The sequence below is a fragment of the Genypterus blacodes genome, unplaced genomic scaffold, assembly GCF_046128005.1.
Source record: "Genypterus blacodes isolate CSIRO-AG114 ecotype Tasmania unplaced genomic scaffold, CSIRO-AGI_Gbla_v1 ptg000216l_1, whole genome shotgun sequence".
Classification (NCBI taxonomy): domain Eukaryota; kingdom Metazoa; phylum Chordata; class Actinopteri; order Ophidiiformes; family Ophidiidae; genus Genypterus; species Genypterus blacodes.
In genome coordinates, this window is record NW_027467015.1 from 348,517 (window position 1) to 363,651 (window position 15,135).

At 44.7% G+C, this 15,135-nt stretch overlaps 2 protein-coding genes across 3 annotated transcripts; both read right to left on the reverse strand.

Annotated features, from left to right (window-relative positions):
* Nucleotides 1–1,847: 1,847 nt before the first annotated feature.
* On the reverse strand, nucleotides 1,848–11,143 carry rhot1b (ras homolog family member T1). 2 transcript variants are annotated; one of them, XM_076170395.1, is made up of 20 exons: nucleotides 10,791–11,143; nucleotides 9,950–10,008; nucleotides 9,692–9,773; nucleotides 9,446–9,489; nucleotides 9,296–9,349; nucleotides 9,110–9,162; nucleotides 8,539–8,647; nucleotides 7,436–7,537; nucleotides 7,252–7,350; nucleotides 7,049–7,157; nucleotides 6,815–6,935; nucleotides 6,287–6,371; nucleotides 5,890–6,035; nucleotides 5,697–5,797; nucleotides 5,452–5,582; nucleotides 5,276–5,359; nucleotides 4,445–4,567; nucleotides 4,141–4,343; nucleotides 3,772–3,894; nucleotides 1,848–3,113 (listed from the first exon to the last, which is right to left on the reverse strand). In XM_076170395.1, exons 1-20 carry the CDS (start codon nucleotides 10,825–10,827, stop codon nucleotides 2,996–2,998), a joined length of 1,983 nt encoding a protein of 660 aa, XP_076026510.1. In that variant the 5' UTR covers nucleotides 10,828–11,143; the 3' UTR covers nucleotides 1,848–2,995. The 2 variants fall into 2 exon arrangements, with proteins under 2 accessions (XP_076026510.1, XP_076026511.1); XM_076170396.1 differs by lacking the exon at nucleotides 3,772–3,894.
* A 443-nt stretch (nucleotides 11,144–11,586) lies between these two features.
* On the reverse strand, nucleotides 11,587–14,755 carry LOC143016149 (arf-GAP with dual PH domain-containing protein 2-like). The gene is made up of 11 exons (XM_076170325.1): nucleotides 14,447–14,755; nucleotides 13,855–13,985; nucleotides 13,666–13,757; nucleotides 13,314–13,402; nucleotides 13,070–13,182; nucleotides 12,835–12,981; nucleotides 12,573–12,656; nucleotides 12,418–12,480; nucleotides 12,202–12,279; nucleotides 11,722–11,950; nucleotides 11,587–11,636 (listed from the first exon to the last, which is right to left on the reverse strand). The coding sequence occupies exons 1-11, from the start codon at nucleotides 14,532–14,534 to the stop codon at nucleotides 11,608–11,610; spliced, it is 1,143 nt and encodes a 380-aa protein (XP_076026440.1). The 5' UTR covers nucleotides 14,535–14,755; the 3' UTR covers nucleotides 11,587–11,607.
* Between the last annotated feature and the right edge of the window lie 380 nt (nucleotides 14,756–15,135).

The window sequence follows — 15,135 nt, forward strand, 5'->3', positions numbered from 1 at the left end:
CAGGTCCTGGGGGCAGGGGGGGTGGGACCTAAACAACTACCCATTACCTTAGGAGACATCAAACACTCGTAATGGATGGGTGGAAGTCACCTGCATGGAGGAATGATGTGACGGCGGTGTGGTTTGGACAGCGAGGGTTGATTGGTATCCCTCTAGTGAAACTCCCTCTGTTATGTGACAGCATTGCCATGGAAACAATATGGCTAGAGGATATTTATAACTCTAGGGGTCTTTTGGTGACACTTGCACAGCAGCGTTAGGTTGAAGCTCCGCCGTGTGAAGAAACCCAAATCTGTCTGATAATTACACAGCGACTGGGAAAACAAATTACTGATTTTTTTATGCATCTCTCTGAAAATGGGTATATGATATGTTTGCAGCCTCAACAGCACTCGTATCCTGTAGAGTAAATCATGATAATAAACTGTGAACAATGGATGGCGGTGCTGCAACATGTGTTGCCGTATTTCAGTAAGACTGGAGCTTCGCCGACTAAATCTGTTGCATATTCAGTGATAGAGTTAAAGGCTGCAAGGCTTGAATCGGTCCTGATTTGCATAACAGATGTAACGCATAACATATGGGCAGAAACTTTATATTCGTTGGAGTGTATAGACTCTTTTTTCTTCATCGGTTTCCAGCTGAATTTAACCAAATATTGGCTAAGTCATACTCACGAGGACCAACTTGCACTTTAGGTACAGAGAGTAATGAAGCACTGGTTCATCGGCTAAAGGCTGAAAGGGGGAATGTCAGGTTGAGCCCATTAAAAGAGGATAAGTGGGACGGAAAAGTTCAGGCCAGGCTTTCCTACAAGTCAAGCAAAACGTTTCTGTGAGGCACAGACAGGGAGACAAGAGAGTCAGAAAAGAAGAGGGTGAGAAGGAGCGAGGAACAAGGAAAACAGGAGAGCTTATTAACGTCTGGGAACATCTGCATTCTTTCACAGGAGATTCTCTTTCTTAAGGACACGACTAGGCACTGGCTACAAAACTAAGGAAACACCTTCATCACCTGGCCCATAATTGAAAGTCCTTTGTGCAGCAGACACACACACACACCTTTAAATTGCATGCTATTATCAAGATGGGCTAGAAAGTGCAGGCTTTACAAGGAAATTATGCTATTTTCATGTAAAATACAGGTTCTCATGCAGCAGAGTGTCTGTCTGTCTGTCTCACATCATTACAGATGCTCATTACATGAAAAAAGCAGCTTCACAAGTCACCTCAGCCATCCAGAGGTAGTGTGTGTCTCAATACAAACGTTCACAATCCAGACTTCGGTGCAGACTTCATTTCAATACATGAGATTTCGTTGCTATTAAAAGTCTCAGGAGCTTGTTCATTATTTGCCTCATCTCACACAAACACATACAGGAAGAGAAAACTTTGAAGGAGATAAAAAAGGAGAGAGGAGATGAAAGGTCATGGCTCTAAATAAACCACACTTGTGTATAAATCATTTCACACTGAGCCTCAACCACAGCTGCTATACACACTCATTACTGCCTCCTCTCACAGGCGAATACATTTACACCATCACATGACTCACTTTGTACACATCCTCTACATGACAGCTGCTTAGTTTAGTGACATCACCCGCAAATTTTACTCTTTGACTTGTGAGGATTCCGTTTTCTTTTATCAATGCTGCCCTCTTGTGGATAAACACGTGACATATCGTTTCCTTCACACGCATAAGGGCTACAATCGAAATGTCCAATAGTTTCTGTTTTGTCTCTCCAACCACAACAAAATGAAAGTAAAGGCAAACAAACAGAAAGACAAAGCAAACCAGGCAATCCTATTGAGAAAAGAGGCCCCAGTCTGCAGGTGATAGATGTATTTGTTTATTGTAAAAAGGCTGGAGTGGAGTGAATACACCAAACTGAACCTTGTTTGCGAGCATTTGCAAGTTACAGGGAAATAAACATTAAAGCAGCAGAGCGAGATGTTCCCATGTGTTCCTGTGTGGCGTCTTCTGTCTTTGGCTCACAGAAAATCGCATTCCAACAAGAAAAAGTCACAGAAAGAACAGAGAAGATTTGTTTTGCCCTCAGTTTAAAGATTCGTATCAGGAGTTCATGAGGATTTTAGCAAATTCAATAAAAAATACTTGTTTTTTTTTAATTGCAGCCTCTCGCTTTAATGTCTCTTCTCTGAACAAGATGCTTCACCGTGACTGGCGAGGAACTTGGTAATGTTGTCATGTCGTTTTTACAGCTCAAACACTGGAATGTGGAAGCATGCAATCAGTTTCTAATCCCGGTGTCCATTCTCAAAAACCTTTGCATTGTAACACTGCATACGCACGAGTGAAGTGAACGATTAAGCGACTTCAGCGGGAAGATGCCAAACAAAGCGCTAACAGGGACAAAACTGTGCGTCCAAACAGACCATCAGTCAGCGTTCATGTCTGCAGGACTCTCAGGACATCTGATGACCTCCGTAGTTAAACTAATACATTTGCAATCAGTCATTTGCATGTGAATCAGGACAAAGACAAACAAATGTACAAACTACTATGTTGCATACAGCACTTACATGTTTACTTTTGCTAAAAGCGTTAATCTTATTGCATACTTTTCTTATCGCAATCCCTATTCCAAGATCATGGCGTCGAGTGTTTGCCGACTATGTTCTGAAACTCACTATGGCTCATCAGCACTTCACCTTATTTTCAGTACAAATATAAATATATCACCTGTACATTGCAAACATCCGCAGACAAAAGACAAATCAGCGCTCTTAATACAAAATTAATTTTTCTTTACTAGTATAACATAAATGCAAGAAACAAAGATGTTTGCTAGGGCAGATCTGCAGATTTTCCCCCGCAAAGCAAAATATTGGATATGGATCCTTCAAAAGACAAAATCAGAAGAAGGTTCCGTGGGATTTATTGTGGGGAAGCCAGATGTTCTCACTTACATCTGGTATAAACAGTTCCGGACGTAACACGGGCAGGACGGATGGACGCTGGTGTCTCAGCATCACCGCGGTTTGAGCAGGATTCTGTACATGGCGAAGCCCAACACGGCAAACACCGTCGCCCCCACGCTGGCTTTGAGCCAGAAGGTCGAACTCTTCAGATCTGCTTGGCTTACGTGCCTGCAAGACAGAGAGGTGGGACCGAAAGGAGAAAGGAGAAAGGAAGGCAGGGACAGGGACAGGGACGTGATGGAGGAATGAGAGAGCGAGATATGGTAAAAGAGGAAGGAGAAACTATTTAGAAAGACACTAAACAAAGCCTCTGAAACTGCTAAAATCTGGCAAGATCACAACAAATGAAAGTCTTGCAGTATCGCAAAGAAAGATGGGGAGAATATAAAACATGAGATGAGAAGAGAATACAACGAAATGATGACAGAATGAGGCCAGAACTGGGGAGTAATGAGCAAACAGATGAGAGACACGCAGAGACCAAAAGCATGTGTCACGATTTGTCTTCAGGACAAGACGGCTAAGTCACGCTGACGTGAGCAAAGGGAATAAATGATGAAGATGGGAAACGACCATATGGCCGGGGAAGGAAACGGCAGCGACAACACAGGAGCTTGGACGACAATGTGGAGATGCAGAGAGTTGGAGAGGGGAGAAGGAAGAGAACTAACAAAGCAAAATGATACCCGGGAGCAAAGAAGAGGCAGAGATGATGGAATAATTACACATGGATTGGCAGAGGAGCATAAAGAAGGAAATGAGCGGGAGAGGGCAGAGCGGGGAGATGATGGGCGACACATCAGAGGTAATCGTAGATGAAGAGAACCTTCTGAGAACGACGGCGTAGAGTTTGGCCCTGACCGTCTGCAGCAGCTCAGAGTTGAGGAAGTTCTGACACAAGCAGAAGGTGCACCGGTTACAAGTGCACATGCAGCGCAGCCGGGCGTGGCTGAGGAGAGACGTGGGGGGGAGGGGAGCAGAAGAGACACACGGGGGAGGAGAAGTAGATTAGATAGAAACCACCACCGTCACCACAATCACACCAGGTGACATCAAGCACAAGAGAGACAAAGTCCAACCGAGAAAAGTGTCTGTGTCTGTGTGTGTGTGTGTGTGTGTGTGTGTGTGTGTGTGTGTGTGTGTGTGTGTGTGTGTGTCTGTGTGTCTGTGTGTCTGTGTGTGTGTGTGTACGTACGGGTACATGGCCATGGTGGTGAGTTTGGTGTAGATGTCTCTGCTGGGAGCTCCGGCCGTGCTACAGGTGAAGGACTGAGGAGGCGGCATCTTGTGTTTCCTGCAGAACTCCAGCGGGCTGCAGGAGTACAGCTGCTTGATCTCTGGCAGGTCCGACTTGGCCGCCACCATCATACATGGAACCTTACTGTCCATGAAGTATTGCTGAGGAGGGAGGAAGAGACGGGCGGTGATTGTCAGGTTGTTTTTTTCTATATAAAACAGAGAGATGACGGAGGACGCACCGGAGGCGTCGTCTGCTTTACCTTGAAGATTTTGGCGCAGTACTCGAAGGAGTGAGGGTTGCCCGTGTCGTAGATCAGGCAGACGATGTCGCAGGAGAGGTCAGCGTCAGACAGGTAGTCGAAATCTGGGAACACCTCGTGGAGCTGAGAGAGGAGAGGATAGAGGAGCGAGGGGAAAAAGGACATAGGAAAGAGGAATGAGGACAGACAGAAGAAGGACAGAGGGGAGAGGACAGAGGAGAAAGGACAGAGGACAGAGCAGAGAGGAGAGAGAGGAGGAAGGGCAGAGGAGAGAGGAGGGAGGACAGAGGGGAGAGGAGAGAGGACAGAGGAGGAGAGGTGATGCTTAATTTGGACAGGAGGAACATTGACCTGCTGGGAAATGAAGCGCTGCACTGAGCCAATGAGGAGGAGGAGGAGCTCTGGCTGCAGCGCCATAACAAAGTGACCTGCCATGCTGAAATGAGCCTCACAGTGGACGGTCACTCTGAGGATCCTTCCATGTGACAAACAAACCACAACTAAGATCAGCTGACCACCTTTACAAACTTCAGAATTATTATATATCGAGCAAACCCTTCATTTCAGATGGTGTGTGTTGTGTTATAAATGCATGTCTGTCACGTTTGTCTACACACACACACACACACACACACACACACACACACACTAAGGACTACTTACACAACTACCGCATGAAATAATTATAACTGCACATAAACATGCATCCATTATGAGAATATATACAGTATACATTATTTATATACATATAATTGGCAAACAAAAGTTCAATGTAGAGACTAAAAGCGTACCTGACGCTGTGTTGGAGGTTCAGCAGTGTGTGATACTTACGAGGAGGTATTTCTCCTGCCCGTAGACGTAGGTGGTGCTGATGGCGTAGAAGGATCTGTGTTCCTCTCTTATCGTTTTTTGGCGCTGAGTGGGCGGCAGAGAGGAAACATCGCGTTAAACAAACCGCACGGCTCAATCACCTGTACGTCCTCTGTGACCATCCAACGGCCGCTTACCATGAGGTTTCGACCCAGGATGCCTTGGAGGAAGCCGCTCTTGCCGCTGCCGAAGTCTCCGAAGACGTTACAGCAGAAGACGCCGCGCTGGGTTTGCTTCTTCTGCAAGTCAATCTTCTTGTCTCTGGTCACTAAAAAGAGGAAGGATCACACAACAGACAAGCAGATTAGACTCTAGATGTGTCCAGGTTTAAACGGCGAGATCGTCCGGTCCAGCAGTGGATAATGTGCAGCATGTATATCACCTGTGATCCCTGACGCCTGGGACTCCTGCTCAGCGATGATTGAGTAACCAAGGCAACCCAGATACTCCAGGCACCGCTGCACATCCAGATATGTCGTCAAGCTGAACAAAGAAGGAGACAAAGGAGATTTAGTACAAATAAGCGACGACGCCGGCTGAGAAGAGATCAGTTGAACTTGATAGAACACACGTACGTCCACTGGGAGAGATAACCCTGGTATGTGATCCAGCCCTGATCGTTGGTACACACCGTGTTGTTCACATCGGGGCCCCAGGGCATGTAGGGAAAAACCTCAAACAGGTCCTTCAGTTCCTCCGGCGACAAGGCACAGTCGCGGTCCTGAGACGCACAGGTTTGTCAGGACAGGGAGGACAAGGACCAGCTGGTAAATTACCTCAACATACAGGAGACGGCGCCAAACTCAAGGATAATTTCAGGAAGGATCGGAGGGGAAAACATACAACTGAAGGCGCTGTCATTCTCTCAGCAGCGAGATTGTAAATCACACACACACACACACACCTCAGTTGACCATGTGGGTGTATTCCAGTGGCCTCTATTCAAGGTAAAGGCGACAGTAAACACACTACCTTGTCGTGTTTGTCGAAAACACTCTGGAGGAAGAGGTAGGCGTTATGGTTGAGCTCTGTGGTGCAGTCAGGAGGGAGTTTCAGCCTGAGGAGGAAGATGAGGAAGTCAAAGGGCTCAAGGGGAGCAAATCAAACATTACTTACTTACTAACAATGATAAATATGACAAATATTAACCAGCAAAAGCTCCCAAACACACAAACTAGAAGATATGAACGCACAAATTGATCTTATCAATCTTTCAAAGTCGATCATTAGAAGTTTGTTTGCTCTACATGGAGAAACAAGACAAAGTTTCACTCTCATGTTTACTCAACTACTTAACTAACAAAGATGACAACGTTTGTACAATCCAGTGTAACAAGTATAGTGTGGATGTGGATGTGTGTGTTTAAATATTGATAAATGAATGGATGAAGTAGCTAATTTGTTTTCTCCTTTAGTGAAGCATCGCTATGCACACTGAGTGAGAACCGGCCCTCTTTCAGGTGCCCCTTCCCGAGAGGCCTGCTCTGCTTTGAGACTCACGGGGGAAACAGGTAGTCCTGGTTCAGATCCAGGTCATCGTCGTATCCAAACCTCCTCAGCACCGTCCAGGTTGTCTCGTGGCGACCTCGCTGAATGAACAGAGTGTGAAGGAACAGGAAGCCTGGAGAGAGAAGCCGCCGCCACCACACAACACCACACACACCGAGTTTAGCCTAACTGTGGCTCTGTGGATCAGTGTGTGCAGGAGGAGCAGGTCAGTCCGCTAGGCTCTACCTTTCAGGGTCAGACCGTTGTCACAAACGCCATCGCTCAAGTTCTTCTTCACCACATTTTTCACGTCTTCCAGGGCCTGAGGTGCCAGTGGGGTGTTGAAGCAAATCCTCTGTGACCAAACCAACAGAAGGTCGTCAGCAAACAAGCAGAAAGTCATCAGCAAACATCGCTTATATCACAACAATAACAATCTGTCCACATACCTGGAAGAAGTTGAGCTCAGTGTCATTGAGAATACCGTCGTTGTCCAGGTCGGACACTTTGAAGATTCGCGTCAGGGCTTTAATACAAAGTGGTTTCATCTGAGGAAGATGGGGATTCATGTAAGTGAAGCTGTTGAATCAAAGAAGCACCTGAATGTTTTTATGTCATCATCCTTCCTCTTACATCTTTTCTGTCTGGACAGTAGAGTGGACCGGTGGGGTGAAGCACGGCCTTCTGTGCGTAATAGAAGAGCTCTGAGATGTTCTTCAGGTTCTTCGCTGAGCACTACAAACAGAAACACACAGAAAAGAAACCGGTAGTACACAAATACACACACACACAGTCTTGTAGTCAGGTATAATAATGCAGTACAGTCTCCCGCCAAAGTAGAGCCATTGTTGTTTACCTGTGTGTGTGTGTGTGTGTGTGTGTGTGACCTGTGTGTGTGTGTGTGTGTGTGTGTGTGTGTGTGTGTGTGTGTGTGTGTGACCTGTGTGTGTGTGTGTGTGTGTGTGTGTGCGCTAGAGCCAGACAGGATGTTGACAGCCGTGTTAGCAGCAGAGTGACATGTGAGGATGTTCACACAGTTGGGAGAAGCTACGGACAATCAATAACATCCACAAATCACTAAACACACAGTACTGTAGACGCCTGCAGACACAAAGCGGCTGTGAACTCAGTCTGCCGTTGCTATACAGAACAAATGACTGACACATGGGACATAAAGCTGTGGATAAGATTGTGGGTCATAAACAAAACAAAACCGGCTCATAAACACAGAGGAGTAAAGGATGTAAAGGCTTTATGTATGGATACAGAATTAAAGGGGACATTTTATACAAGATTCCACTTTATGAAAGCTTGGCAACGCCCAAAAGTGCAAATAAATTCACTCTCCGGCCTGTGCATCTTTTTATATACATCGTATAAATGTATAGACTGGATGGGCTGAACAAGTCTATAAAACACAAAAACTCAAAAATGTATGCGAGTAAACCCTCAAAATAAGTTCTAAAAAGTTTTCATCCCCCTGTGTTTGTTGTGTAAACAGACAGACTGTTCTTCTTCTCTCTAGGTTCTGCCGTATCGATCTCCATTAAGTGTTCATGTACCTTTCGATCGGCTGTTTCCCAGGCTACATGCATGTGGTCGTCTGGAGTCTGAATCAATAGCAGCGTTTCGATATTAAACATAAACGCTGCGTTCACTGCTTTCACCCGGCCGACCCGGTGATGCTGTGTTGCCACTCTTACAGGATTAAATGTGTTATTGGATCCCAGTCTCACCTCAACACACGTCTCTATCTCACTGTACTGGTTCATGATGGGCAGAATGGTCTCCATGCTGCTGTGCTCCACCAGGTCGGACTTATTCCCCACCAGGATCAGAGGCACCCTGGACACACACACAGACACAGACACACAGACACACAGACAGACAGACACACACACACACACACACACACACACACACACACACACACACACACACACACACACACACACACACACACACACACACACACACACACACACACACACACACACACACACACACACACACACACACACACACACACACAGGGCGAAGTAATAATTAATTACACAGGATGGCAGCAGGCAGATCATTAAACAATTCAAGCCTGTGTTTCCTTGTTCCATGTACGAGCTCCAACCGGCGCCGGTTACCCAGCACCACTTTGTAGTTAGAAGCTCAATCAATCGAGTCAAACCTACATAAATGAAATGCGGCACATTCACCCTTCCAAATCTAGAGAACGTCTTCCGTGGCTGACCTTGTGTGACGGTCCTCATGCTCCAACACACACACACATATGTATAAAACACATCCACACACCTGCTATCCTTGTCTGTGTTGTCTGTGATGAGGGGGATCCAGTGGCTGGTCACCTACGCAGATGAGGCAGAAGTGATCAAAATGGATGAGTCCACTTTGGGAGATTATCCGTCAATCATAAATGCTACAGCCGCCAGATGACAACATCCCATGTGAATCCAGACCGTTTATGTAAATGTGACGCACCTTTTCAATGGACTTCTTGTTGTTCACAGAGTAGACAATGCAAATCACATTTGCCTATAAGAGAAGACAAACACAGCAGCCGATTAGGGCTTCTACCTGCACCGTCCTGCTCAGGTATGACAGGAAACTCACTACCACACCGCAGCTGACCTTAGAGATCTCCTGGAATAGTTGCTCATCTGTCTGTTCTGCCTCTGTGGATAAAATCATAGAAAAACACAACAATTTCAGTATTCTCTCATCATTGGAAACGGCTTTTCAGTCTCAACCTAACAGGTAAAACACAAACAAGGAGCTGAACTACATGCAGCTTGTCAACACACATTATACTACATTCATTCAATTGAAGTCATATGCAAAGTAACATATGAGGAACAGCCTCAGGTTTTCCAGTACCTGAATAATCAACAATATGTGTGGGAACTCTCTCTGGTGTGACATCAGCGGGGATGGTGATCTCCTCAGCACGGTAGGGAACCTGAGACAGACACACACAAGTATTACACACGCCGCTCATTTGCCCACACAAGAACACAGCTGGGTACACAGGGTCGGATTGTGAAACTGGGTGTGAACGCCGCAGTTGCATCCTGGCAACACAAGGCCTGTCAACACTTCACACACACTTCACAATGGAATAGAGTTTCTACATACCACTTCTGGGAACTCCTCGCTGACCAGGGACATGATGAGAGAGGTTTTGCCCACCTTGGCTGTAAAAGGAAGGAAACAGACAATAAGACAAAGAGCACCGATGTCATCTGAAACTCCAGGGTTATATTGTCATGTCATTGTAGCTTTTCTTACTTTGTCACCTAATTCACATGTGTATCACATATCCTTGTTCTCATTCATGTTTCTTTCTTTTCTTCCACTTTGTGTATAAAAATAATCTCCAAACTGTTTCATAACCAGATGCTCATTGTATTGTCAAATGCTTGCTTCAATTAAAAAACAATGAGCAAAGAAATGGGGCAACAATGACACAGAAGGCTGCTTGCATACCTCCACTCCTCTCCTGCTCATATGATCTTACACTCATTGCTGTGTCGCCAATTCATCTTCACACCTCCATTATGTGTGTTTTTTAAATGTTAAATGTTAAACTTCTCTGATATTCCATGAGTTGGTATCAGCTTCCCTTATCCACTCTCTTCAGCATAGACTTCCCTAAATTCTAATCATATCTCAGGATTCATTGAGCAGATAGTGAGTGCATGATATACTGTTTTATTCATTTTAGTGAGATTTTGTCACAGCTTAGTACTGATTGAAACCTGTAAAATCTGCAGTCATGTAATAGAGTGTAAATTCATATCCATCTATTCAGACTGAAAGAAATGTAGCAAATGCAACATAAGATATGATGAAAGAACTGAATTCATCATCTTCTTCTTCATGGAACTCTGCTGGTCTCGTCAGCATCACCTGCCCTGCTGGCTGCACCAATGTCACCACAATAACCCTCTCGATGGTGGCCGTTAGCTTTACTCACGCTCTCCCACCAGCAGGATCCTCACGTCCTTGCGCATCGTCTCCAGTATGGTGAACCAACTGGCTAAACTGGTGTGTGTGGGACATCTATGCTCCTGTCAGGATGAGGACCTGGTCTGCCAGCTCTCTGTCGGCCTGGCGCGCCTGCTAGCAGCTACGTTTGCATTTCAAACCCGCGCTACAATGATCGACAACGTTCCGGTTGATCATCACAACGAGGGGGCGCGTGCGAAAACCAAACCGACAGCCAAATATGAGCGCAGATATGTCAGATTGTTCTATATTCCACGCAGACGGTCCACAGTGGATCACAGCTGCTGTGCACAAACTTGAGCGTTAGCAGCAGCTCCTGTTCTCGCGATAGATGGCGCTCGCGAGCAGCTTTCTGTTCCGCCACGCCCCTTCCCATCTCCAGCTGACAGTGGAGTCTCGAGGGACAAAGATCGTGTATTTCAAAGAGATCCATAACACGCGAGTGGATTTACTACCGTGTGAGAACGCTGTAAACATTTGTGTTTCGTCGGCGTGAGTTGACAACAAAGTGCAACAATTATGTTACAACATCAAACAACAACAAATTTAATGTTCATATACACAAATATTTAACTGTTACAAAGCAGAGTGGACAATGACAGCACACCATCAGGTCACCGGCAGTGTGTCCATAGTGTTAAAGCTCAAATCTGAGCGTTTGTGGTTCAAAATGGTGTCTGTGGATGTAAACAGAGCAGTTGTCTCCACTAGCACACACTAACACCAGGGTAATGTATCCAGAAAATGGTCCTTTCTCCTCATAGCAGCAGGGAGCACTGTTGCAGTCATCGCCCCCTTTGCCAGTTGGCTTCATCTGAAAGACCGACACAAAGATAGAAGTTACTTCTGAGATACACAGAGTGACCTGCTGTGCTGCCTAAAGGTCATCAGTGTCTTACTGGTGTAGTCCTCAGGGGTCATGGGCTGTGCGATTATCTGTTTGAAGGCCTCCATCCACTCCCTCTGCTCCTGCTCCTGGTCACACATGAACACAAACTGCCTGCCTGGGGTCTGCAGGGTGAGGCCACAGTGCCACCGGCCCCCTCTGGAGCTCTTGGTGGGGCCCTCGGTCACATAGTAGTTGTAGTTCGCTGTGCCAATGAAGACAGCACCCAGCTCTGTGGCGTCCTACACACATAAACAGCTTACACCATTAAAATGCCACCTGTCTTCATGCATATTTACTACTACATGCACAGTATTTATGGATTAAAGAACAATGCAGTAAACCCTCAGGTGTACAAAGTAATTTTTTCTCAACACAAATCAGACACATCTGCAAGAGCCAGAAATAGACTGTTCATATCACTGATATTGTGAAAAACATAACAGAATAAATTAGGTCTTAACTTAACGTTTGAATGTTCTCTTTTAATTACCATTGGAGTTTTGAAATAAAGAAGCTTTCTGTTTATTGAGCACAACGTGAACCACCTCTTCTTGAATGGCTCCCGCTGCTGAACACATGTACACACACACACAGGCAGAGAGCGGGAGAGAGGGAGAGAGGGAGAAAGCGAGAGGGAGAGAGTTGGAATTGCAGATCAAACACAGGTAATAATAATATCAAAACAATCGTTGGAGAGGCGACTGACCGTTGGGCCAGTTTTCTCCATGTATCCCTCCTTCACATTACTTCTGGTTGTCTGAGGCATTAGCTGCAACAGAGGCAGGTAACAATGATGAGTAAGTATCAAGGTTCTACAAACAAACCATATGAAGGTGAGGATTCTCTGTAAACGTGTCTCACCTCTTTGTCTGGAATACAGGGATGTTTTCTCTGGAGATATGCCAAGCGTGTTGCCCGAATAGCATTGAACCAGGATACAATAATCTGTTAGGCATCAAATACAAGGGACCGCATCAAAGAGACGTGTTTCTAAATGTGTGTGTTGGTTGTAGGGTTGAATCCATTTCAGAAATATTAATTGGTGAACATTCAAGCAACATGCAGAGATTAATGGAAGATTGAACAGAAACATGATGCTATATGTTGCGGTGATTGACCTTACCTGCCCGTTCTCGTGGTACACAAACAGATTTCTCGTCCGCTCGTCGTGCAGGTAGGAGATCTGCAGGCCGTGAGGGTGGCCGATCTTCTCCGGCTGGAAAACTGCGTTCAGATCCTTCATGGAGATCACAGCTTTGGGAATCTTGGACTGGTTTTTGATGAGAGAATTGAGAATTTTATTTTTTCTTTCAAACAAAAGGCATTTGTGTAATAAGTACATGGAGCAAGCTACCCACATCCTCTTTTACGAAGTATCTGAGGGTGAAGTCTTTCCGGGACAGCAGGAAGATTCTTTTGAGGAAGTGCTTGTTGTCTTTGCCTTTCTTCCACAGTGTCGACTCAAACAAGTCTGGGTTAGTTGGATCAAATTAATATGAATGAATAATATGAAAGTAATAAGAAAAACACATGAGGTGCAAAAAAACAAAGATTGCTCAGGTTTCAGAAGTGTAAATACTTTGTGAACATCTACATATTTACCCAAATTGTAACTCTGCTGAAGGTAGTTGTTCTCTCCTGTGAATTCTCTTCTCTCATACTTGGCACGGATCCACTGGTCCTTAAGAACACTACAAGCAAACACAAGGTAGTGCAGGTTGTGGTCAGAGATGCCAGCCATTGAAAATGTGTAGATGAATGATGAATGGATCTAAATAATACTGTTTGTGGTATCAACTTCACCACAGTAGCCAGTGTCTAGATTTGGTTCCTCTTTCTGCCAGGACATGAGGTACTCTCCGTGGCATGAACCAAGTCTTTTGTTGACTCATCAAATTTCACTCAACTTCCGCTGAGCTGATGAAGTGAATGGAAGCTGGATGAAAGGACTCACACACAGTCTCTTTGCTGCGGCCGGTAGAAGAAGACGGGCACAGACTTCTCGTAAATGGCTTTGGCTGCAGAATTTCCTTTCCCCCTCATGAACTAAAATCGCAGAATGAGAGATGTTGATGTTGCGATAACAGAAAGAACAAGAAACAACGGTTCTTAAATATTAATACAACCTGAACACAAACTGTACCTCCACCAGAGAATCGTCCCAGTTATCCAGACGTATTGATTTCACTTTGCTGACAGCAGGCAAATTACGATGTATCCCTGAGCAGTTCAGGCACACAAAGATGCCAAGAGTGTATGAGGCCCAGTCGGGTTCTGAAAGAAAAGGTTTCAATTATGAGTAGATGTAGATGTGTTACTTTGATATGCGTAAGTGTATTCACATCCCAACAGAGAACCTGCAGGTAAACTGAACTGAACCAAAGCATTTCTCTCAAGTTACACACACACACATGCTGGCACAAAGATAACACGTGCACACATTTATAAACTATTGTATCTTTGTCAGCACTTATCATGTTTTGGGAATTAAGAGAGGAACAATGAGGTCATACTGCACGATACAGAATCGCTTGCAGTTCCCTTTGAAAGATTATGATTAAAGTGTGACCTGGCCATAAAGTAATGTTTTGGAGATCTGTTTTGACAATTGATTTGGCTTTCACATTAAACACAGAAGTGAATACCTTTTGAACATAATCCCTGGTCAAACTGTGAGCAAAGCCAGATGAAAATGATTAAACAATGGTTAGGATTTTGTGTGTCTGTGTACTCACCCGGAGCACCACAGTCAACGCATAAGTGGTTGCCTGGTTGTTTCACTAAATCAAGCAGGATTTTCTTATTTCTTTCCAGAATTGCCATAGGTGAAGGTGGTTTTTGTCTGTCAAGCAGACAGCTGATTCCCCACAAAAGAGCTGCTTGGTTTGATCTCCATGTTGAGTCTTTACAGCATATAGTCCAGATGTTCTGCTCTCTAGCTGGTCAACAACAAAACCATTATTTCCTCCCCCATTGGCAGCACAAAGTAGCAGCCAAGCATTTCCTCTTACGAGCAGCACGTTGAAGTATATTGTTCTGCTCACAAACACAGAGCTCCTGAAATAACTGAGAAAGGAAGTGAAACAGGCGTCACCATGTTACGCTAAATAAACATGTATGTTGGCTATAGTGTTATGATATCAGATATGGACCATCTGATATCAATGATTTGATTGAGATTTACTATTTTGTATGTACAATGTATATATAAAAATAAAGGTTTGATACATTTCACTACATTCAAACATTAAATCAAAAATATTTGCCTGAAATACGTGTTGTGTTTTTTAATGTAAGTTATATATGTTATATGTCTTAAAAGAACAGGAACCCACTATTATTTACAATTGCCAGTGGAGACTTGAATGTTGTGCTCTGCATTAAACTATAACAATTTCACTTCACTTTGATCAAACTGGAACTA